Genomic DNA, 24,265 nt, shown 5'->3' with positions numbered 1-24,265 from the left:
GGCACTAAAATTACAGATGTACTGTTTTGTGCTTGTGCACATAATTACGTTACCCCAGTAAAACGAATCCCGTCCGAATATGGCTTTAAAGCTTGGTAACTACTCCAAGTAGTGGAGAAATGAAATGGTTATTGCCATTATTGGCACAGCCAAAACAGATAGCAATAAATAGTTGTGGAAATATTCAATAACGTCAAATATAAGATTAAACATAAATGTATGTCTATTTTGTTCATATTTTAAGTAGATATATTGTTTCCCAGCAGCCAGAGTGATATAATTTGTCAAGCTCGGTGACTTCGGAAACACCCCTCTCCGCCCACCTCCAGTCTACTGTCCCGAGAGTGGAGTTTGCGCAATGTTATCAGCTCCGCCATTGACGGAGTCGCTGGAGAAAACTGCACATAGCCTGTCACGTTTTGTTCTTAGTAAGTATTCGACGTCTAGATAATGTATTCTCACAACTGAATTTAGTGTCGTTAATACATACGGTTGTTTACATCTACATGATTGGATTTGCATAAATTGTACGGCAGAAGTTGTCAATCCTCCTGCATCGRTAGCTAGCTTACGCACACCTAGCCAGCAGCGAGCGTGTCGTGCACGGCTGCGTCGCCCGTGTGCTCCACTCCATGGATCCAAGAATCGCCTGGTTCCAGCCAGAACAGCTCGGCCCTGCCAATAGCGCGTGGATGAATATTTGGGAAACGACACAAGGTCTGGGCAATTTGAGTTTGAGTAATCATAACAACCACGGCTCTGCTGTGTGGAACACGCCCACCACCAAGACGAGCCCTAGTACAACGGTATCCGTGAACTGTGGCACGGGAAACGTGATTCAGAACGGAGTCCCCGACGCTGTCACGAGCYGCAGTGAGACGAGGATGCAAGGGACGATCAATCCAAAAGGCGATAATGAAATAGAACATAAATTRGACTTATTGGAAGCAAATATCAACCAACATCCTGCGGGGAGGGGTAGTAGTGGACCTTGGGTTGTGGGTGGCACTGCGTTCGGTAGCTGGAGAGAACGAGAGKGAGAATGTGGACTTGGGAACAGACGGAGAAGAGACAACCGAGCGAGCACTTTCGGATTTAACCGCAGTTTATTGAGTATTGGCAGTAACTCTGCAGTGGACGACGCTGGGTGCCGTGGAGTTGGTTACACAGGCACGCCTTGGAAAACCAGGAACTACTCTGCAGGGATTTTGGGGTAAGGAAGGATGCCTGGGGCAGCAGACCTCCTCTACACACACGTGTCATGTTTGAACTGGCAGGATGTCAATGTATTACAGAACACAGGGAGGGACATTGGTGTGTGTTGCCAATACGTTGATCTACATGAGGAGATTTCTCACACAGAATGATCACACATTGCCTGTCTTTTCTAGCTTGTCAGTGACAAAGATGACTTTCGCTGAACATCATATGTACTATTCAGCAGCAMTTGTTTAGAATATGTGAAGTCTTATCATAAGACTCATGCAAACACACATTTGGGATCATGTGAGTTGAAAGAGTAGGGGTCCACATTGGACTAGACCACTATTATTAMCCTCKGTMTGGTTTCCTTCCTCAGAACATGACCAGGTAGATCTGAACCCGCACCACACAAGGCTAGCTCAGCTCTGTTACATTCCAATGACTCATCTGGTTCAGACRCTACAAACTCCTTCCTACTTGACATACTGAGAAGTTCGTGGTACATGTGTTTTTCAATGAGAGACGTGCATTCCTCAATTTTCCATTTATGATTTTATAATAGTTTGGGCACCTTGAATTATGAATATTTCATTGCTGTCCTCTCCGAAACTATTAAAATGGCTAAGGGCCCATTCTATGAGCTMTTCAGTTAACCCCACGACTGATCTGAGACCTGTACATGTAGAACTTTAACCAACCTTTTCATTTTAATCTTATCTCCTCTGCTGTATTAATAGCCTAGCGCAGGGGTCTCCAACAYTACCAGTAGCTCGCAGCACACCTATGAGTAGCTTACCAAACAATTCTGTTCCACTTGCAAACTGTCATAAAGAAATCTCACAAGTATCAGACCCCGCAAGTTCCCAGCTACTAACTAATCAATGCAACACTGACATTATCCAGGGCTTGACATTCACTTTTTTTTAGCCTTTGGGCAAGTAGGACTGATTCTTTACTTGTCTGYCAGCTCAAGTCACTTGTCTCCTGCTGTTGTGYCCTTGAGCAAGGCACTTAACCCCCCACAAATTAAAATACTACACTGATGGGCAACTGATTCAAAACCATGTGGGCTGTCAACCCTCCATTTGGAGAGCTACTATCCAACCCTGCTCAAACACACCAGTCAGCTTATCAAGGTCCAGTTGATTGACAGATGTTTTTTTGTTTTTTTATTTAAAAAAATTATACAATGTGATGTTACCACAATCGTTCTCCTTAATGCTGAGAGCTAAACTGAGATGCGTCATGTCCCATTTTTACAGTCTGACTCACGACCTTCCAATCTCAGGGCAGACACTCTAACCACAAGGCCACTGAGTTGGTCAGTTAGGCTGTTCTAATATATATATATATATATATGTAGTTTTTTTTATATATATATATATATATATATATATATATATATAAAAAAAACTTTGTCAGAATTACATGGCCAGTATTGAATAGAGGAGAATCCTAGCCAATTTTGAGTGCTGCCCTATATGCACCACCATCAAGCAGCTTAGGGAAGAGATCCTCTGTCTSTTAGCTCAGCTYRGAAAAAGGATAACCTGKTTTCTAAGTACACCTACCTTTCTGTAACCCAGGCAAATCGAATCTCAGTTTTAAATGCCCCCTATAGCAAAGCTGTTGCTGAGTCGGGCGACGTTGATCTGTCCCWYTCCAACGGACGGATGTAAAAGCTCAACTCCGCGGCCCACGGGAGACTGGACACTTGCAAGGCGTAGAAGATTGGGGAGGCCACACTTTCATCTATCCGATAAGATCCYATCCATCTATCTAACAGCTTTGCCCCTCTTGAGACGGACCTACCAGCCCCAGGAGTCTGCACYGATCCTGGGTGTATACTAACAGCRGGCGGCTGCCCAGTGGCACCCTCCCTAACAGCCACCACTGTTCGGCAGATCGCTTCCCCATCAGATTCCATCACCACCATTATTGTGGGCAGCTCGACGGTGAGCGATTTTGGCCTGCTTACGATCTGTGGACTGACCAAGGTCCACTGTCACCCAGGAGSCTGTGTCCATGACATCAACTCCCTCCTGCCCACGGTTCTGGCRAACTACTCCAATATTGACACCATCGTCACTCACACCGGTTTTAACTATCTTTTTTCCTAGGCGATCTGAGAAACATTTTCGAAACTCCCTCGCTGGCACAGGGAAGATAATAATTATCTCTGGCCCCCTCCCGTGTTGCCGAAGGGGTTCGTAACTTTTCAGCCGACTCTTTGCCCTGAACGAGTACATGAAGAAACTTTGTAATCACAGGAATGTTTATTTTTGTGACAACTTTGATTTGCTGTGGGAGCAACAAGCACTTAAAAAAAAAAAAAACAGACAAGATTCGCCCTAACCGCAGCGGTTCCATGATTATTTCCAGCAACATCGCAAACTGTTTTGAGACTGACGGACAGAGTCTATTAAGTGCTCCAGTTCGCCCTGTCAGAATAAGCAACAGAACTTGGAAAGCATATCCACTCCTGTTGAAATGGCACTATGGTTATTGTGAGTAACCTAATTTTATGTGCCTTTTAACTTTGCCTTCTAGTGAGTGTATACACTGTCATCTCCTACCATTCTGATAGAWAAGAGACTGTCAGAAAACATGGTTGTAACGTTAATAAGTTATTCCAACCCACCCCCCCCCCCACCCGGACTACAGCTTTTCATACTCCATCAGAAAAGGGAAAATGGGTGGGGGGGACAGCCTCTATTTTTTTCTAATGCTCTCAGCTGTAAGAGCATTTTGTTTGGCGACTTTGAGTCTTTTGAGCATCATGCTGTATTGTTTAAATTTCAGCCACCCGTGCTTGCCATAACCCTGTATAGGCCACCAAAACACAGTGGTGTTAACTACTTAAGTAGAAATACTTTAAAGTACTACTTAAGTAGTTGTTTTGGGTACTTTACTATTTATATTTGACAACTTTTACTTCACTACATTCCTTAAGAAAATATTGTACTTTTTACTCCATACATTTTCCTTGACACCCAAAGTACTCGTTACATTTTGAGTGCTTAGCAGCACAGGAAAATGGTCCAATTCACGCACTTATCAACAGAACATCCCTGGTCATGCCTACTGCCTCTGATCTGGTGGACTCGTCAAACACACATACTTTGTTTGTAAATCATGTCTGAATGTTGGAGTGTGCCCTTGCTATCCGCAAATTAAAAAAAATTACGTTTAGTGCCGTCTGGTTTGCTTAATATAAGAAATTTAAAATTATTTTTACTTTTACTTTTGATACTTATGTAAATTTTAGCGATTACATTTTCTTTTGATACTTAAGTATATTGAACCAAATACATTTAAACTTTTACTTAAGTAGTATTTTACTGGGTTACTTTTACTTGAGTCATTTACTATTACTGAAGTATGACAATTTGGTACTTTTTCTYCCACTGCCAAAACACTGCRCCACTTTTCTTTACTGATTTAACTGAACTATTGTCTTAGAACTATGWTAAAATAACTGTTGGGTGCTTTTAATATTCATGTTGACCAAGATACTGACTCCATAGCCATTTKATTTCTGAATCTTRTGAGCTCTATGGACTTTATCCAACATGTTCCTAGGCCCACCCATAAATGCAGCCATACTCTGGACCTGGTTATTACCAAAGGGCTTTCTACTGACATATCCTCTATTGTTGATGTTGCTTTATCTGATCACCACTGTGTATTTTTTACTACCTTGTTGCTTATTGCACAGGGTAATACTGAACGCATTATTAAGAAARGCTATCTTACCTCTGAAGTTGCTACAGATTTTGAGTGTATGGACAATACTCCATCACCTATTCTGCCTTCCTCTTGTGATGATTTAGTTGATAACTTTAATTGCAAAATATGGGCAACTTGGCATATATAACAAGGCAATTTAGAAATGCCAGACGGGCTCATTTTTATAACTTGCTCACTATCAGAATAATCAGAGAGCGCTCTTCTCGACCATTGATGGCTTGATAAATCCTACCCCCGCGAACCTTTGAACTTTCCTCCACATCTAAATGTAATGAGTTTGCGACATATTACAGAGATACCCAGCCTAATGTTAGTTATCAGTCAAGCAAGACCCGGTGAGAATTTTGATGTGTCCCAGGCTACCACGCAAAAAGGCACTATGGATTTATTTTCTCTGGTTGGCACAGACGTGCACCGGAAAGGGATATCACAACTTAAGCCTTCTACCMGCCTTCTCGAGGCTATCCCCACCACCTTCTTCATATCTGAAGAAGTGCAAGCTGTTGTTAATCTCTAACTGTTCACAGGCACTTTCCCCACTGCACTAAAAACTGCTATGGTGAAACCCCTTCTGAAAAAAGTAATCTAGATTCTTCTGATTTTAGCAAATTTTCAGCCAATTTCCAACCTTCCATTGTTAAGCAAAAAAAATCTGGAGAAATTTGTTATTTTTAAGTCCGAACTTTATTTTAGAAAAATTCCAATCTGGTTTTCGTAACAACCACAGCACAGAGAAAGCCTTAGTTAATGTGATCTTAGAGCCAACACAGATGCCAAACAGCTATCTAGTTAGTCTTGTACAGTGCATTCAGAAAGTAGTCAGACCCTTTCACTTTTTCCACATTTTGTTACATTACAGCCTTATTATAAAATGGATTAAACCGTTCTCAGAAATGTTAGCAAATTTATAACATTTTTTTTTTACTCTCAAATTTACATAAGTATTCAGACCCTTTACTATGAGACTTGAAATTGAGCTCCGGTGCATCCTGTTTCCATTGATCATCCTTGAGATGTTTTTACAACTTGATTGGAGTCCACCTGTGGTAAATTCAATTGATTGAACATGATTTGGAAAGGCACACACCTGTGTGTGTGTGTGTATATATATATATATATATATATATTACACACACACAAGGTCCCACAGTTGACAGTGCATATCAGAGCAAAAACCAAGGAATTGTCCGTAGAGCCTAGAAACACGATTGTGTCGAGGCGCAGATCTGGGGAAAGGTACCAAAAAATGTGTGCAGCATTGAACGTCCTCAAAAACATATTGGCCTCCATCATTCTTAAATGCAAGAAGTTTGTAACCACTAAGACACTTCCTAGAGCTGGCTGCCAGGACAAACCGGGCAATCAGGGGAGAAGGGCCTTGGTCAGAGAGGTGACCAAGGACCCGATAATCACTCTGACAGAGCTCCAGAGTTCCTCTGTAGATATGGGAGAACTTCCAGAAGGACAACCATCTCTGCAGCACTCCACCAATRAGGCCTTCATGGTAGATTAGACAGATGGAAGCCATTCCTCAGTAAAAGTCACCTAAAGACTCTCAGACCATGAGAAATACGATTCTCTGGTCTGATGAAACCAAGACTGAAGTCTTTGGCCTGAATGCCAAGCGAAACATCTGGAGGAAACCTGGCACCATCCCTACGGTGAAGCAAGGTGATGGCAGCATCATGCTGTGGGGGAATGTTTTTCAGTGGCAGGGACTGGGAGACTAGTCAGGATCAAGGGAAAGATGAACAGAGCAAAGTACAGAGAGATCCTTGATGAAAACCTGCTCCAGAGTGCTCAGGACCTCGGATTGYGGCGAAGGTTCACCTTKCAACAGGACAACAACCCTAAGCACACAGCCAAGACAACACAGGAGTGGCTTCAGGAAAAGTCTCAATGTCATTGAGTGGCCCAGCCAGAGCCCYGACTTGAACCTGATCAAACATCTCTGAAGAGACCTGAAAATAGAGGTGCAGCAATGCTCCCCATTCAACCTGACCGAGCTTGAGAGGATCTYCAGAGAAGAGAAACTCCCCAAATACAGGTGTGCTAAGCTTGTAGCGTCATACCCAAGGAGAGTCGAGGCTGTAATCGCTGCCAACGGTGCTTCAACAAAGTATTGAGTAAAGGTTCAATGGAAAGGGTCTCAATACCTACTGTTGAAGTCGGAAGTTTACATACACTTAGGTTGCAGTCATTAAAACTCGTTTTTTTTCAACCACTCCACAAATTCCTTGTTAACAAACGATAGTTTTGTCCAAGTCGGTTAGGACATCTACTTTTTGCATGACAGAGTCATTTTTCCAACAATTGTTTACAGACAGATTATTTTCACTTATAATTCACATTTCCAGTGGGTTAAGAAGTTTATGTACTAAGTTGACTGTGCCTTTAAACGCTTGGAACATTCCAGAAATTATGTCATGGCTTTAGAAGCTTCTGATAGGCTAATTGCATAATTTGAGTCAATTGGAGGTGTACCTGTGGATGTATTTCAAGGCCTACCTTCAAACTCAGTGCCTCTTTTGACATCATGAGAAAATCAAAAGAAATCAGCCAATACCTCAGAAAACAACTGGTTCATCTTGGGAGCAATTTCAAATGCCTGAAGGATACACGTTCATCTGTCAAACAATAGTACGCAGTATACACCATGGGACCACGCAGCCAGACCGTGCTCAGGAAGGAGACACGTAATGTCTCCTAGAGATGAACGTACTTTGGTGTGAAAAGTGCAATCTATATCCACAGTAAACGAGTGCTATATCGACATAACCTGAAAGGCCGCTCAGCAAGGAAGAAGCCATCCTCCAAAACCGCCATAAAAAGCCAGACTACGGTTTGCAACTGCACATGGGGACAAAGATCGTACTTTTTGGAGAGATTGTCCTCTGGTCTGATGAAACAAAAATAGAAATTGTTTGGCCATAATGACCATCGTTATGTTTGGAAGGAACCCAACATACGATGGGTCTTAGGCAACAATTCTATTTTTGCTCAGTCGAAGAACACCATCACGTGAAGCACGGTGTGGCAGCATCATGTTGTGGGGGTGCTTTGCTGCAGGAGGCCTGGTACAGGAGGAAAATGATGTGGATATATTGAAGCAACATCTCAAGACATCAGTCAGGAAGTTAAAGCTTGGTTGCAAATGGTCTTTCAAATGGACAATGACCCCAAGCATACTTCCAAAGTTATGGCTTAAGGACAACAAAGTCAAGGTATTGGAGTTACCATCACAAGCCCTGACCTCAATCCTATAGAAGATTTGTGAGCAGAACTGAAAAGCGTGTGAAAGCAAGGAGGCCTACAAACCTGACTCAGTTACACCAGCTTGCCGGGTCAATTTTGGCCATTCCCTCCTAACTTATTGTGGGAAGCTTGTGGAAGGCAACCTGAAACATTTGACCCAAGTGAAACAATTTAAATGCAATGCTACCAAATACTAAACTTCTGACCCACTGGGAATGTGATGAAATAAATAAAAGACGAAATAAATCACTCAACTATTATTCTGACATTTCACATTCTTAAAATAAGGTGGTGATCCTAACTGACCTAAGACAGGGAATTTTTACTAGGATTAAATGTCAGGAATTGTTAAACTGAGTTTAAATGTAATTGGCTAAGGTGTATGTAAACTTATGACTTCAACTGTATGTTTTTAAGGTATTACTGTTATAAAAAGAAAAAAAAAGAAATTAGCAATAAATTCGTAACCTGTTTTCGCTTTGTCATTAATTGGTCTAGTATGTAGATGAATTTAAAAAATCTTTAAATGTATCCTTTATGTAACTAGGAAAGTCAGTTAAGAAAAAATACTTATTTACKATGACGGCCTAAGAACAGTGGGTTAACTGCCTTGTTCATGGGTACAACAACAGATTTTTACCTTGTCAGCTCGGGGATTCGATCTAGCAACCTTTRGGTTACTGGCCCAGTGCTCTAACCACTAGGCTACCTTCCACCKCTTGTATTGATGAGGAACATCTTTTTATTTAATTCATTTCTGAATAAGGCTGTAACATAACAAAATGTAGGGAAGGGGTCTGAATACTTTCCGAATGCGTTTTAAATGTAGGTATTAGAGGTCGACCGATTTTTAATCGGAATGGCCGATTTTTTTAATTAGGGCCGATTTCAAGTTTTCATAACAATCGGCATTTTTGGACACCGATTATGGCCGATTACGTTGCACTCCACGAGGAGACTGCGTGGCAGGCTGAATACCTGTTATGCGAGTGCAGCAAGGAGCCAAGGTAAGATGTTAGCTAGCATTAAACTTATCTTATAAAAAAAACAATCAATTTAAACATAATCACTAGTTAACTACACATGGTTGATGATATTACTAGTTTATCTAGCTTGTCCTGCGTTGCATATAGTCGATGCGGTGCCTGTTAATTTATCATTGAATCACAGCCTACTTCGGCAAACGGGTGATTTAACAAGCGCATTTGCGGGGAAAAAGCACTGTCGTTGCACCAATGTGTTCCTAACCATAAACATCAATGCCTTTCTTAAAATCAATACACAAGTATATATTTTAAACCTGCATATTTAGTTAATATTGCCTGCTAACATGAATTTCTTTTAACTAGGGAAATTGTGTCACTTSTCTTYCGTTCTGTGCAAGCAGAGTCAGGGTATATGCAGCAGTTTGGGCCGCCTGGCTCATTGCGAACTSTGTGAAGACCATTTCTTCCTAACAAATACTGTAATTTGCCAGAATTGTACATAATTATGACTTAATATTGAAGGTTGTGCAATGTAACAGCAATATTTAGACTTAGGGATGCCACCCGTTAGATAAAATACGGAACGGTTCCGAATTTCACTGAAAGAATAAACGTTTTGTTTTCGAGATGATAGTTTCCAGATTTGACCATATTAATGACCTTAGGCTCGTATATCTGTATGTTATTATATTATAATTAAGTCTATGATTTGATAGAGCAGTCTGACTGAGCGGTGGTAGGCAGCAGCAGGCTCGTATAAGCATTCATTCAAACCGTACTTTCCTGTATTTGCCAGCAGCTCTTCGCTGTGCTTCAAGCATTGCGCTGTTTATGACTTCAAGCCTATAAACTCCCGAGATTAGGCTGGCAATACTAAAGTACCTATTAGAACATCCAATAGTCAAAGGTATATGAAATAGAGAGAAATAGTTCTATAATAACTACAACATAAAACTTCTTACCTGGGAATATTGAAGACTCATGTTAAAAGGAACCACCAGCTTTCATATGTTCTCATGTTCTGAGCAAGGAACTTAAACGTTAGCTTTCTTACATGGCACATATTGCACTTTTACTTCTCCAACACTTTGTTTTTGCATTATTTAAAACAAATTGAACGTGTTTCATTATTTATTTGAGACTAAATTGATTTTATTGATGTATTATATTAAGTAAAAATAAGTGTTCATTCAGTATTGTTGTAATTGTCGTTATTACAAATGTGTATATATAAAAAATCGGCKGATTTAATCGGTATCGGATTTTTTTGGTCCTCCAATAATCGGTATCGGCCTTAAAATCATAATCGGTCGACCTCTAGTATGTATGTCTCTCTGGGTTTATCAGCCCTTTCCTTGCTGTGTTCGGTCCTCTCCTTCCTGCCTCCGTCTGTCTGGTGCAAGCTGCAGCCACCTTATGACCAACTTCTCCATCTTGTAGCCTTGAATGTGAAAGTGTTTCTCCTAACAGCATCTTTTGAATAACAGAAAAAAAGTTACAACAATTACTACAATTTTGACTCCACACACAAATCCTTGGAATCACAATCCAGACCTGAAATGGGAAGCACATCAACACAAAAACCAGAGGTTTTTAAATTCAAAACTGAGTCAAACAGATCAAGAGATGTGCCTATTTGTAGCGCCACCGTGTGTTCAATCTGAATGTGCTTGCATGTGTTGAATCTTGACAGGGTTTGGAACTTGTACCAAGTTTGGTTACAATACAAGTATCTGTGTTTGATTTTGTATGCATTTATGTGCCAGACCACGCCCACATGAATGTTTATTGGTCAGTTTTGACATACTAGCATGGAAAATATTGCGTTGAAAGACCTTGGTCAAGTTTCATCCAGATCGGCCCTGTGATTCCGGAAGAGATGTCATTTAAGTGTTTTTCAAAAATAAAAAATGGCGGAAAATCCATCATGGCAGACCTTGAGGGTCCTTGAGGTACATTTGTTCCTTGTGAGAACAGGGACCGATGCACAGAATTTCAGGACTCTAGGTCGAGGATGGGCAACTGGCGGCCCATGGGCCACAAAGGCCTCGGATCATTTTCCCACTGAAAAAAGTATTCTCTGTGATCTATTGTCAGGCTATGTTATAATAGTATCCTAATTCTATGGTCAGGCCACTGTCTGTCTCTCACACCAGTCTTGTGTCCCCTGCCCAGTATTCATGGCTAAAGCTCTCAGGTGATAAACATATGGTCCGTGCTATTCAGAATCCTTTGGACTTCCCTACCCCATTTGAAGTTGACATTTTTCAAGGGTTAGGGTTATGATTTAGGGTAGGGATGTCCCAAGGATTCCAGATAGCACTGACCATAAACATGTAGYAGCTATGGATGCAAGGACTGGCTAACCATTATATACAAATGCTAGTTTTAACCATGTTTTCAGTTAAACAAGCTTATGTTTGGTTCTGATGCGGAAGAACAGTTCAACTAAGCTCAACATGCATTTATAACTTATCTTCTTCAAGAATCAATGGGTTTACAGTGCCTAGTGAAAGTCTACACACCCTTGAACAGTTTTCACATTTGAGATGGACTCCTTTACTGTCCAGCCACACCAGCTGAAGCTCAGGGTGCCAGCCTTCAGATTCACATTTTGAGTATTTTTGTCGCACGGTGGTGGAAGGTAGAGAGAGTCCATCAGAGAGGCTGAGGGTGGAGAGACGGTCTGCTGGCAGGAAGACAAACAAGAAGACATGTATTGTGGGGCACATCACTTTACGTGGGGTTCAAGTGAGGAATGGGGTCAGCTGGAAACACTACTCATTCAACCTATAGAATGTTATTTTACAGTATACTTATAGTATTTTTTTTTTTTTTTTTATAGATTTGCTTTTCAATGAAAGAAGACAGCAGCTGATTGACCCATTGGCTGTATAGGGTCAACCATGAATAGTTTCACAAAACTATTTATTGTTTTGTGGTCGACCACTACTGTAAGCTAACGCACTTCTGTACATCGCGCTGTAACGTACATTTGACCTTTTATTTTAGAGTCCCAAAAAACGTAATACTTCCAGGTCAACTGTAAWATGAATACCATTGTAAAGCACAATCAATGACGAGACCATCATGCTGCCCGTCTCTGCATGATTGAAGAAGGCGATGAGCTCCGTCAGGTCTTTTTAACAATGGAAGGTGGGGAAGCGAAACCTACTGCGTGATAGGGAAAGGGGGGAAACTGCATTCTTCACCCGATCTGTCCAACTTATCTCCTCTAAAATGTAAATAAAACACTAAAGAGTTTATATAATGTGTCATTACATACCTACAGTTGAAGTCGGAAGTTTACATACACCTTAGCCAAATACATTTAAACTCAGTTTTTCACAATTCCTGACATTTAATCCTAGTAAACATTCCCTGTCTTAGGTCAGTTAGGATCACCACTTTATTTTAAGAATGTGAAATGTCAGAATAATAGTAGAGAGAATGATTTATTTCAGCTTTTATTTATTTCATCACATTCCCAGTGGGTCAGAAGTTTACATACTCAATTAGTATTTCGTGGCATTGCCTTTAAATTGTTTAACTTGGGTCAAATGTTTTGGGTAGCCTTCCACAAGCTTCCCACAATAAGTTGGGTGAATTTTGGCCCATTCCTCTGACAGAGCTGGTGTAACTGAGTCAGGTTTGTAGGCCTCCTTGCTCGCACACACTTTTTCAGTTCTACCCACAAATCTTCTATAGGATTGAGATCAGGGCTTTGTGATGGCCATCCAATACCTTGACTTTGTTGTCCTTAAGCCATTTTGCCAAACTTGGGAAGTATGCTGGGGTCATTGTCCATTTGGAAGTCCCATTTTGCATTTACCTTGCTCATGATGCCATCTATTTTGTGAAGTGCACCATCTCCCTCCTGCAGCAAAGCACTCCCACAACATGATGCTGCCACCCCCGTGCTTCACGGTTGGGATGGTGTTCTTCGGCTTGCAAGTCTCCCCTTTTTCCTCCGAACATAACGATGGTCATTATGGCCAAGTAGTTCTATTTTTGTTTCATCAGACCAGAGGACATTTCTCCAAAAAGTACGATCTTTGTCCCCATGTGCAGTTGCAAACCGTAGTCTGGCTTTTTATGGGGGTTTTGGAGCAGTGGCTTCTTTGCTGAGCGGCCTTTCAGGTTATGTCGATTTAGGACTCGTTTTACTGTGGATATAGAAACTTTTGTACCTGTTTCCTCCAGCATCTTCACAAGGTCCTTTGCTGCTGTTCTGGGATTGCACTTTTTGCACCAATGTACGTTCATCTCTAGGAGACAGAACGCGTCTCCTTCCTGAGCGGTACGTGATGACGTGGTACCTTCAGGATGAACCAGACTTGTGTAGGTCTGCAATTTGAGGCCTAGCTGATTTTTTGATTTTTTGATTTGTTTTCCCATGATGTCAAGCAAAGAGGCACTGAGTTTGAAGGTAGGCCTTGAAATACATCCACAGGTACACCTCCAATTGACTCAATGATGTCAATTAGCCTATCAGAAGCTTCTAAAGCCATGATAACATTTTCTGGAATTGCCCAAGCTGTTTAAAGCGCACAGTCAACTTAGTGTATGTAAACTTCTGACCCACTGGAATTGTGATACAGTGTATTTAAGTTAAACAATCTGTCTGTTAACAGTTGTTGGAAAAATTACTTGTGTCATGCACAAAGTAGATGTCCTAGCCGACTTGCAAACCATAGTTTGTTAACAAGAAATGTGTGGAGTGGTTGAAAAATGAGTTTTAATGACTGCAACCTACGTGTTTGTAAACTTCCGACTTCAACTGTGTTTGCAGGTTTGTGTCGAATTGAATCAGGTTTTTAGGGCGGTGCTAAAGTTGTCTTCAGAAGTTAACAGCGGCTTTTGAGAGTCATGATGGCTTGCAGTGATGACGCAAGAAATGTATGCAGTCAGTTGTACAATTGACTAGGTATCCACCTTACCCTGTCCCTTCTTTTTTTAAACTGCGAAAGAAGTGCAACACCTGGTGGAAGAGGCTGTACAATACAGATGAGTTGCATTATGCGTGCTGTATTACGTCATGACACGCCACAATTTAACGTACAGCGTCGGAGGGGTGAGTTTCCCCCCCCCCCCCCACTTTTCTCCAATACTATCGGGCCATTACATTTCAATCAACGCTTGAATAGACACGTAGTTCACACCCCAGATTTTGATTACACATAACCATTGGGACCATATAAACAAACATATATACATATTTTATGTGGTACTGTAATTCAGCGTTTAGCTGCCATAGTACACATGAAACTAAATAAACTATTACCCTTGAATCTTGGCGCGTTCTTTGCCAGTTGGGGTCGCGCAAGTCCTTTGACTCACTAGACATAGCTAACTAGCTAGCAAGCTAATGATAGCTAGCTAACTGTCACTGTTAGCTAGCTATGTTAACCATGTGCTTTCCTAGTCTTAGCTAGACTACCAATGTTTTACAAATAAAAACACTAGCTAGCTTAATTAGCTACATAATATCACATAGGCTAGACACTAAACAAAATTGACTTAGCTAGCTCGCTCTGCTCTAACAGTTAGCTAAGATAGCCAGCTGGCTAACATTAACATTATCTGACATTAACGGAGAAACTTTGACAACCATGACCAGTCCAGAAATTAAGCTAGCTACAATGTCACAAACTAATTAGCGACAGCGACGAAATACACTGCTACAAATACAATAGCTACAATTACCTATTTTGAACTTTTTTGGTATCTTTTCCGGCTCAAGCAGCAGAGGCTCAAGCAGCAGAGGCCACCGCTGCTGCATCGTGTGTTTTTGGTTCCTTTCGAGGTAATGCTAGTTACCTATTAAGGGTACTTCAGCAAGCATTGATGAGGGCAATTGACGATACATGTATGCTGCTATTTTCTATGTTGAAAATTACAATCACAGATTTGTAAAACAGACAGGAAGTAGTAGCCTATTGTTGACTTGGTGATGTGAGGTCTCAATCTTGAATTAAACTTTGTCTATGTTCAGGTTCAGCAAAAATGTGGCATGCAACCTTGGGTTATGACAAAGAAACACTGTCAAAGTTACACAGTTGGTGATGCAATTCATAACTTACCCTGTTTAGATACAGTTATATTTTCTTCTGTCTTCTCAGAAAGCGCAGGCAACCCATAACTACTGTCCAAAGATCCATGCAGGAAATTGTTCGATATCTCACACATGAGGTGTGCAAAAGTAATACATGTGACATTAAGCAGACACTTTTATCCAAAGCGACAGTATGCATGCATTCATTTTCAGTTCGTGGCCCCGGGAATTGAACCCACAATCATGACGTTTCGAGCGCCATGAATTTTTCCCATTGACTGTTATGGTCGTTATTTATTTGGCTATTTTAATAGGCTGTAGACTACAGTAATTTGCAGTAATTCAACATGCATGGTTGAAGGGTCCATCACTCTTTCAGCCAAGGTAACAGATGATCAAATGGAAGATTTTGGCCTACGTTTTTAGAAAATAAAATTATTCTACGTCCTAGGCTACAACAACCCAGTGTAATGAGGAATGTATTATTGTTAGTACACAATTTGTCTAGGCTGTAAACTGCAGTGATGTAGGCTAATTTGAATAACCGCTCAAATGTCCTTTTGTGTTTCATGCCGAAATAAAGCCCTGATTTTATACAACCATTTGGTCAGTTATGGGTTTATTCTCGACAGTTTACAACGTCCAGAAAGTTACACTAGTCCACTCATATGGTGTATTTTGTCAGGATGTATCAGCATTTACAGATGGGCCTACCATAGAAAAATAGGCTATAGCCTATGACATTGTGATGTCTGTCGTGTATCATGTCGTCCTATAATTAACGTGGCCTCCAGCATATGCATAAAAATTGTCAATGSCATTTCATATTAAGCCAGCGTTGGCTGAATGACTGAAATTAATAGAATTGGTGTGAGTGGGGTTCCAAAAAACATGTGTAGTAAAATCAAATTCATTTATATCAGATTCTCTAGGGGCCTTCTCCATCTGATAGCCTATAGGCTGAACATTTGCTAGCAAATTTGACTTGAGATTATTACATTAATTCGTTTTTTTGTTATTCTTCCATCACCTGCCGAATAAAAACCTCATATGGCCCTACTATTGTAAACGTTAATTGTGCTGATGTGGACTTGGCCACGAGTACCATAAGTTGGAACCAAGAGTAATATGATTCTGCCGTACTCGGGAAGAGCTCGGACCGTATGAAGCATGCCAAGTCGATGCAGAGTCCCACGAGTCTCAAACAAAATAGGCCCGAACCCACCAGGTTGATTGGGTATTAATGCCCATGATTTTGGAATGAGATGTTTGACGAGCAGGTGTCCACATACTTTTGGTCATGTAGTGAATTTCATGACTAACTTTAATGCCTTAAAGTATTCAGCCCCCTTGACTTTTTCCACATCTTGTTACGTTACAGCGTTATTCTAAAATGGATATAAAAAATGAAATACTGCAATCTACACACAATACCCTGTAATGGCAAGGCGAAAACAGCTTTTTAGACATTTTTACAAATCTATTTAAAATCAAATACAGATACCTTATTTACATAAGTATTCAGACCCTTTGCTATGAGACTTGAAATTGAGTTCAGGTGCATACTGTTTCCATTGATCATCCTTGAGATGTTGATACAACTTGATTACCACCTATGGTAAATTCAATTGATTGAACATGATTTTGAAAGGCACACACCTGTCTATATAAGGTCCCACAGTTGACAGTGCATGTTAGAGCAAAAACCAAGCCATGAGGTCGACGGAATTGTGCGTAGAGCTCAGAGACAGGATTGTGTTGAGGCACAGATCTGGGGAAGGGTATCAAAAACATTTCTGCAGCATTGAATGTCCTCAAGAACACAGTGGCCCCCATCATTTTTAAATTGAAGAAGTTTGGAACCACCAAGACTCTCCTAGAGCTGGCCACCTGGCCAAACTGAGTAATCGGGGGAGAAGGGCGTTGGTCAGGGAGGTGACCAAGAACCATCTGTGGAGATGGTTGTCCTTCTGGAAGGTTCTCCCATCTCTGCAGCACTCCACCAATCAGGCCTTTTATGGAAGAGTGGCCAGACAAAAGCCACTCCTCAGTAAAAGGCACATGACAGCACCTAAAGACTCTCAGACCATGAGAAACAAGATTCTCTGGTCTGATGAAACCAAGATTGAACTCTTTGGCCTGAATTCCAAGCGTCACGTCTGGAGGAAACCTTGCACCATCCCTACGGTGAAGCATGGTGGTGGCAACATCATGCTGTGGGGATGTTTTTCAGCGGCAGGGACTGGGAGACTATTCAGGGTTGAGGGAAAGATGAACGGAGCAAAGTACAGAGAGATCCTTGATTAAAAACCTGCTCCAGAGTGCTCAGACTGGGGCGAAGGTTCATCTTCCAACAGYACAATGACCCTAAGTACACAGCCAAGACAACGCAGGAGTGGCTTCAGGACAAGTTTCTGAATGTCCTTGAGTGGCCCAGCCAAAGCCCGGACTTGAACCCGATCGAACATCTCTGGAGAGATCTGAAAATAGCTGTGCAGCAACACTCCCCATCCAACCTGACAGAGCTTGAGAGGATCTGTGGAGAAGAGAAACTCCCCAAATACAGTTGTGCCAAGCTTGTAGCATCATACCCAAGAAGACTTAARGCTCTAATCGCTGCCAACGGTGCTTCAACAAAGTACTGAGTAAAGGGTCTGAGTACRTATGTAAATGTATATTTTATTTTTTTGTATAAATTAGCAAACATTTCTCAACCTGTTTTTGCTTTGTCATTATGGGGTATTTTGTGCAGATTGAGAAACTATTTAATACATTTTAGAATAAGGCTGTAACGTAACAAAATGTGGAAAAAGTCAAGGGGTCTGAATACTTTCCGAAGGCACTTTTGTAGCATTTGTACCTATTATTTGTTGTTTGATAACTTTGTCATGAAATGAGCAGCAGCAGTACAGAGCCATTGCTAGACTGACACATTACTCACTCGCTAGATATGCAATTAAATGGCCAAATCAAAAAAACTTTTTTTTCCAGATCTAAAACAAATTGTGTGCTGATGTGATTTAAGCATTGACATGGACTCAACATTCCAATTCCATTGTTTCTTTATGAACAATTGTCATTTTGAAAGTGAAAAACAGAAAATGACAGAATTTGGGGGGAAAATCTCAGATTTTTACAGTTTATTAACCATTATTTTCCCAGGTATATTGACAGAAAACAACAGTGCGCTACTTTCTCTGGGGAGGAGTTGCAAGGGAAAGGATAAGAATCTGCCTATTTGAAAGAAATTTAAAATATGTAAAAAAATAAAAAAAATAAACTAGCTCTCATGCTAGAAAAGGTTGGAGACCCATGGCCTAGCGTAATGCAGCAGATAACCTTTCCTGGTACACCATGCAGAAGAGGGTTATTCTAAAGTACGTTATTACTCTGGATGACATATTGAAAAGCAGCTGGCTGGGCTGGCGCACATTACATGTCCCCCTGGGAATACACACTGCTGCTCTTTTGGTATAGTTGCATGTGTCCACTAGAGTGTATTTATAGTAACTCCCTGCTCTGTAATCACAGGCTTCATAGCACACTGACAGACTGAAGGCCACTTCTAATCTACATACTGTAGTGCTATGGGATTAGTTGGCTATAACAAACATATCAAATGTAATGGGTGTCTAGCCTATTTGTTTCTCAATAAGCTCTAGACTTGATATTATAAACAAATTCAAATGAATGAATCGTGTGAAAAGTTGTAGGTTGTTTGTGCTTTTTCAGTTTCATAGCTTTGCCAGGGAACCCCTGACTGCATTACTTTTTAGGGATTTCACACGTGTTCTAACCACGGTGTGTGTCTCTGACTTTGTAGGCTCCATGAGGAGATCCAGGATTTCTATGCCTACATGTCTCCACGGCCAGAGGAGGAGAGGATGAGGAGGGAGGTGGTGGAGAGGATAGAGCGGGTCATTAAGGACCTTTGGCCCACTGCTGACGTAAGTCAATCACTTTCACTGTAGTAAAACATGTAAACCCCTTGACCATTGACTTCCTTGTCCAGTTATTTATTGGATTTGAAATGGTGTAGTATTTCTGATTACATTTGGATACAAATGGATACCAGTATGATAATGTTATAGCTTATGGTTGTTGTTAGGGATGTAACGATTCACCAGAACGCATTGGTCTCCGGTTCAAATGTTTAAAATGCGAGTGCATCGGTCCGCGGGAGCCTAAAACGATCCAAATGAAGCATACATCGGTAAGAAAACCAACTAAAACATTAGGAATCACAGGTTCGCAAATGTTTTTTACTCATTATTACGAAATACCTCTAATCTGTTGTGACTGAATTCATGCGTCCTCTCCTTCAGCCTATCACATTTTTATGTATGTTAACACCGTATGACATTGATCTACAAGTCAGATGAGAAATGTGCGCACAGTGCGGGAGACTCAGCTGCTCTCACCAACGAGAGGTAGGCTTACCCTATCCCTGTTTTATATTCGTAGGCTACATCTGCGCGGKACCTTCAGCATTCAGATGTTTGTCAAATGGCTTTTGTAATATTAAAAATAGGCTTTATTAATTGAGGGGCAACCCCATGTAAGTTGTTGGGCCATTGTTACCAAATGCGCTGTGGAAAATTGTGTTTTATCGGCAGAGCTGTGTAGACTACCGGAATGAACACAACTCACGTCTTGCTGATTGCACATCTAACTGCTGATTGGGTCTTTTCGATTGTCAGGTTCACCGTACAAAATATTTTTGGTAGTTCTGCTTTAAAGAGTCATTGCATTTGGTAACGTTTACATGAACAGTGTAAAGGTGGAATTTCATAACAAGGACAGCAATCATTTTTGCAAGCAGGACTGGTCGGAACGGGAGAAGCAAGCAGCTCTCCTCAAAGTTCCAAACGGTCAAAACCATTCGCTCTGAGACTGGTGAAATCCAAAGCTGTGTTATATTAATTGCCTATGTTTCCATAGCTAATTTCTAAAGATAAATATTGACAGATTACTAGCTCAAAACATTTTAACCCTTTCCAGCCCGTCCATTAAAATATCTTAAACATGCTTCCGATGGTTGTCAATATCACCCCCTAAAAACTCACCCCTATGGAACAATCCTTGGGTAGCTTTTCACAATTCACCAATAAATTGGTCCACATGGAAAACTAAAGGCATAGAAGTAGTACATTACTTAGTAACAGGAAATACATTAATTTCCATGACAATATAAAAAAAATGATAATATTGGAACCAACATTTAAAAAGAACTGTTGGCACAAGATGGAGGGAAAGTTGGCGTATAACTAACAAAATAACGGTTAACTGCTTAATCCAGTATAAACWAATTTATAGAATGTGTTATACAAGAGACAAAAATCACAAATTCTACAGCATAACGGCAGAGTCATGTATCAAACTAAGAATGACTCAATAGGCCATGCTTTCTGGGAGTGCTATAAAGTCCGGAAGTTGTGGGCAGAGGTAGGAAGTTGGCTGTCAGAAGTATTACAATGTAAACTTACTTTTAATTCGTCTGTCTGCATATTTCGAGACATGGCATATGGGGGTATAGGGACTAGAATGCTTTTCCAACAGTCTTGAAGGAGTTCCCAGATATGCTGGGCACTTGTTGGCTTCTATTCCTTCACTCTGCGGTCCAACTCATCCCAAACCATCTCAATTGGATTGAGGTCGGGTGATTGTGGAGGCCAGGTCATCTGATGCAGCACTCCATCACTCTCCTTCTTGGTCAAATAGCCCTTACACAGCCTGGAGGTGTGTTGGGTCATTGTCCTGTTGAAATACAAATGATAGTCCCACTAAGCGCAAACCAGATGGGATAGCATATCGCTGTAGAATGTTGTGGTAGTTATGCTGGTTAAGTGTGCCTTGAATTCTAAGTAAATCTCAGTGTCACCAGTAAAGCACCATCGCACCTCCTCCTCCATGCTTCACGGTGGGAACCACACATGCGGAGATCATCCGCTCTCCTACTCTGCGTCTCACAAAGACACGGCGGTTGGAACCAAAAATCTCAGATTTGCACTCATCAGACCAAAGGACAGATTTCCACCAGTCTATCTATTGCTCGTGATTCCTTTCGTAGTGGTTTCTGATTCACGCCGGGCCTGATTCACGTAGTCTCCTCTGAACAGTTGATGTTGAGATGTCTGTTACTTGAACTCTGAAACATTTATTTGGGCTGCAATCTGAGGTGCAGTTAATTGCCGATTTCTGAGGCTGGTAACTCTAATTAATTAACTTATCCTCTGTAGCAGAGGTAACAATGGGTCTTCCTTTCATTTGGCGGTCCTCATGAGAGCCAGTTTCATCATAGCGATTGATGGTTTTTGCGACTGCACTTGAAGAAACGTTCAAAGTTCTTGAAATGTTCCGCATTGACTGGCCTTCATGTCTTAAAGTAATGGACTGTCGTTTTTCTTTGCTTATTTGCGCTGTTCTTGAACTGAATGGCTCAAACGCATTAACCTCTACAAAATGCCCCAAATTAACTTTTAACAAGGCACACCTGTTAATTGAACTGCATTGTATGTGACTACCTCATGAAGCTGGTTGAGAGAATGCCAAGAGTGTGCAAAGCTGTCAAGGCAAAGGGTGGTTACTTTGAAGAATCTGAAATTTCAAAAAATATTTTTATTTGTTTAACCATTTTTTGGTTACTACATGATTCCATGTGTTATTTCATAGTTTTAATGTCTTCACTATTATTCTACAAAGTATAAAATAGTAAAAATAATGAAAAACCCTTCAATGAGTAGGTGTACATAAAACCCCTCTTTTGATAGGTTATAATGTCTGCATCAACGATATGATTGGTTTAGGGGTTCATGGGTGGGAATTAGGCTTTCTCTCAAGGTTAAACTCAACACGAAAATGGGTCATTTGACGCTGCTGGCACAGGGAGGCGTTTCTCCCCCACTCAATCGGATAGGTTATGACCAACTTTGGCAGCGCCATCATTCCGATTTGGACAACAATATCAAGGTAAGAAACTGTATATAATTTGTTTTATGTTAATAATGATATTTTCATTTTAGAGTACTTTTCCGARTGATAAGATGTTCGTCTGCAAAATGAGCTTTTGACGCCTGGTGAGCTAACTAGCTACCAAGCCGAGTAGACTTGAAAAGTAAAATCTGCTTGAAAGTGAGTTGTCTATTTCTATCTGAGGTAACGTAAACTCACTCACTTTTGTACATCGCCTTGGTCCGTACAATTGACATTTTATTTTAGCGCTCCAAAAGCGCTCGCAAAACTAATGCGTGATAGTGATATGTGTGGCAAAATTGCATTTTTTTCACTCGATCTGTCCAACTTATCGCCTCTAAAATGTAAATAAAACACTATAAAGAGTTTATATAATGTGTCATTACATACCTATTTGAAGGTTTGTGTCGAATTTGAATCGGGTTTTTAGGGCTGTGCTAAAGTGATCTTCATTTCAATCAACACTTGAATAGAAACGTAGTTCACACCCCAGATTTTGAAGTCGACACAGTCGCTACAGTCCCATTAGTTTTCTTTGCAGCATCGTTTGAGTCGCGGTTGCGCACATTTGTACAGAATGGGGTGAGTTTACGTTAAAAGTTGATATCTGCTCAATGACGTCAATATTTTTGAAGTACATGAAAAGCTTTATTGAGTGAATCAAAYCTTTTAAAACATATCTTCAGATAAACTAGGTGGCTAACAAGCAATCTAGCTATAACTATGATGACTAGTTAGCCTGTGTTGTTCTAGTCAGTCACTCAAGATGGAATGGAGCAAGGTAGCCTAACAGTACTTTATTTATCTCTCCTCTTGCCTTCTTGATGTTCATGTTTTCTTTCATAACTGTACAAAATAAAATGCATTTCTCATTCGGTATTAGAGCTTAACTAACTGGCTAGTGATTATATTTTGGCCGTAGCTAGCCAGCCAAACGAGAGAGGGGTGCTGAGAAGGAATGTACAGTGTTTTCGGGAAGTATTCAGCCTTATTCTAAAATGTATTAAATTGTTGTTGTTTTTTCTCATCAATCTACACACAATACCCCACAATGACGAAGCAAAAACTGGTTTTTAGAAATGTTGGCTAATTTAGAAAAAGAAGAAAAACTATCACATTTTACATAAGTTTATTTATTTAGTCCTTTGTTGAAGCATCTTTGGCAGCGATTACAGTATCGAGTCTTCTTGGGTATGACGCTAAAAGCTTGGCACACCTATATTTGGGGAGTTTATCCCATTCTTCTCTGCAGATCCTCTCAAGCTCTGTCAGGTTGGATGGGGAGCATTGCTGCACAGCTATTTTCAGATCTCTCCCAGAGATGTATGATCGGGTTCAAGGCCGGACTCTGGCTGGGCCACTGAAGGACGTGATGCGACTTGTCCCGAAGCCACTCCTGCGTTGTCTTGGCTGTGTGCTTAGGGTCGTTGTCCTGTCTCTCTGTTCTTTGCTCCATTCATCTTTGCCTCGATCCTGACTAGTCTCCCAGTCTCTGCCACTGACAAACATCCCCACAGCATGATGCAAGCCACTACCATGCTTCACCGTAGAGATGGTGCCAGGTTTCCTCCAGACGTGACACTTGTAATTCATGGTCTGAGTCTTTAGGTGCCTTCTGGCAAACTCCAAGCAGGCTGTCATGTGCCTTTTTACTGAGGAGTGGCTTCCGTCTGGCCGCTCTACCATAAAGGCCTGATTGGTGGAGTGCTGCAAAGATGGTTCTCCTTCTGGAAGGTTCTACCATCTCCACAGAGGAACTCTGGAGCTCTGTCAGAATGACCATGGGGTTATTGCTCACCTCCCTGACCAAGGCCCTTCTCCCAAGACTGCTCAGGTTGGCTGGGCGACCAGCTCTAGGTAGAGTCTTGGTGGTTCCAAACTTATTCCATTTCAGAATGGAGTTCACTGTGTTCTTGGGGACTTTCAATGCTGCAGAAATATTTTGGTGCCCTTCCTCAGATCTGTGCCTCGACACAATCCTGTCTCGGAGATCTACGGACAATTCCTTCAATCTCATGGCTTGGTTTTTGCTCTGACATGCACT

General features: G+C 41.1%; 1 protein-coding gene across 1 annotated transcript in view; it reads left to right on the top strand.

Annotated features, from left to right (window-relative positions):
• The first annotated feature begins 336 nt into the window (after positions 1–336).
• Positions 337–24,265, top strand: part of LOC111952355 (terminal nucleotidyltransferase 4B) — a 50,255-nt gene continuing 26,326 nt past the window's right edge. The window contains exons 1-2 of the mRNA XM_023970941.2: positions 337–1,213; positions 19,073–19,196. Coding sequence (XP_023826709.1) covers positions 633–1,213; positions 19,073–19,196 — 705 coding nt within the window. The 5' untranslated portion in view covers positions 337–632. The remainder of the gene's footprint in view (positions 1,214–19,072; positions 19,197–24,265) is intronic.

The sequence above is a fragment of the Salvelinus sp. IW2-2015 genome, linkage group LG26, assembly GCF_002910315.2.
Source record: "Salvelinus sp. IW2-2015 linkage group LG26, ASM291031v2, whole genome shotgun sequence".
Taxonomy (NCBI): Eukaryota; Metazoa; Chordata; class Actinopteri; order Salmoniformes; family Salmonidae; genus Salvelinus; species Salvelinus sp. IW2-2015.
The sequence above is the reverse complement of the archived record's forward strand: the minus strand, read 5'-3'. Positions and strand labels throughout refer to the sequence as shown.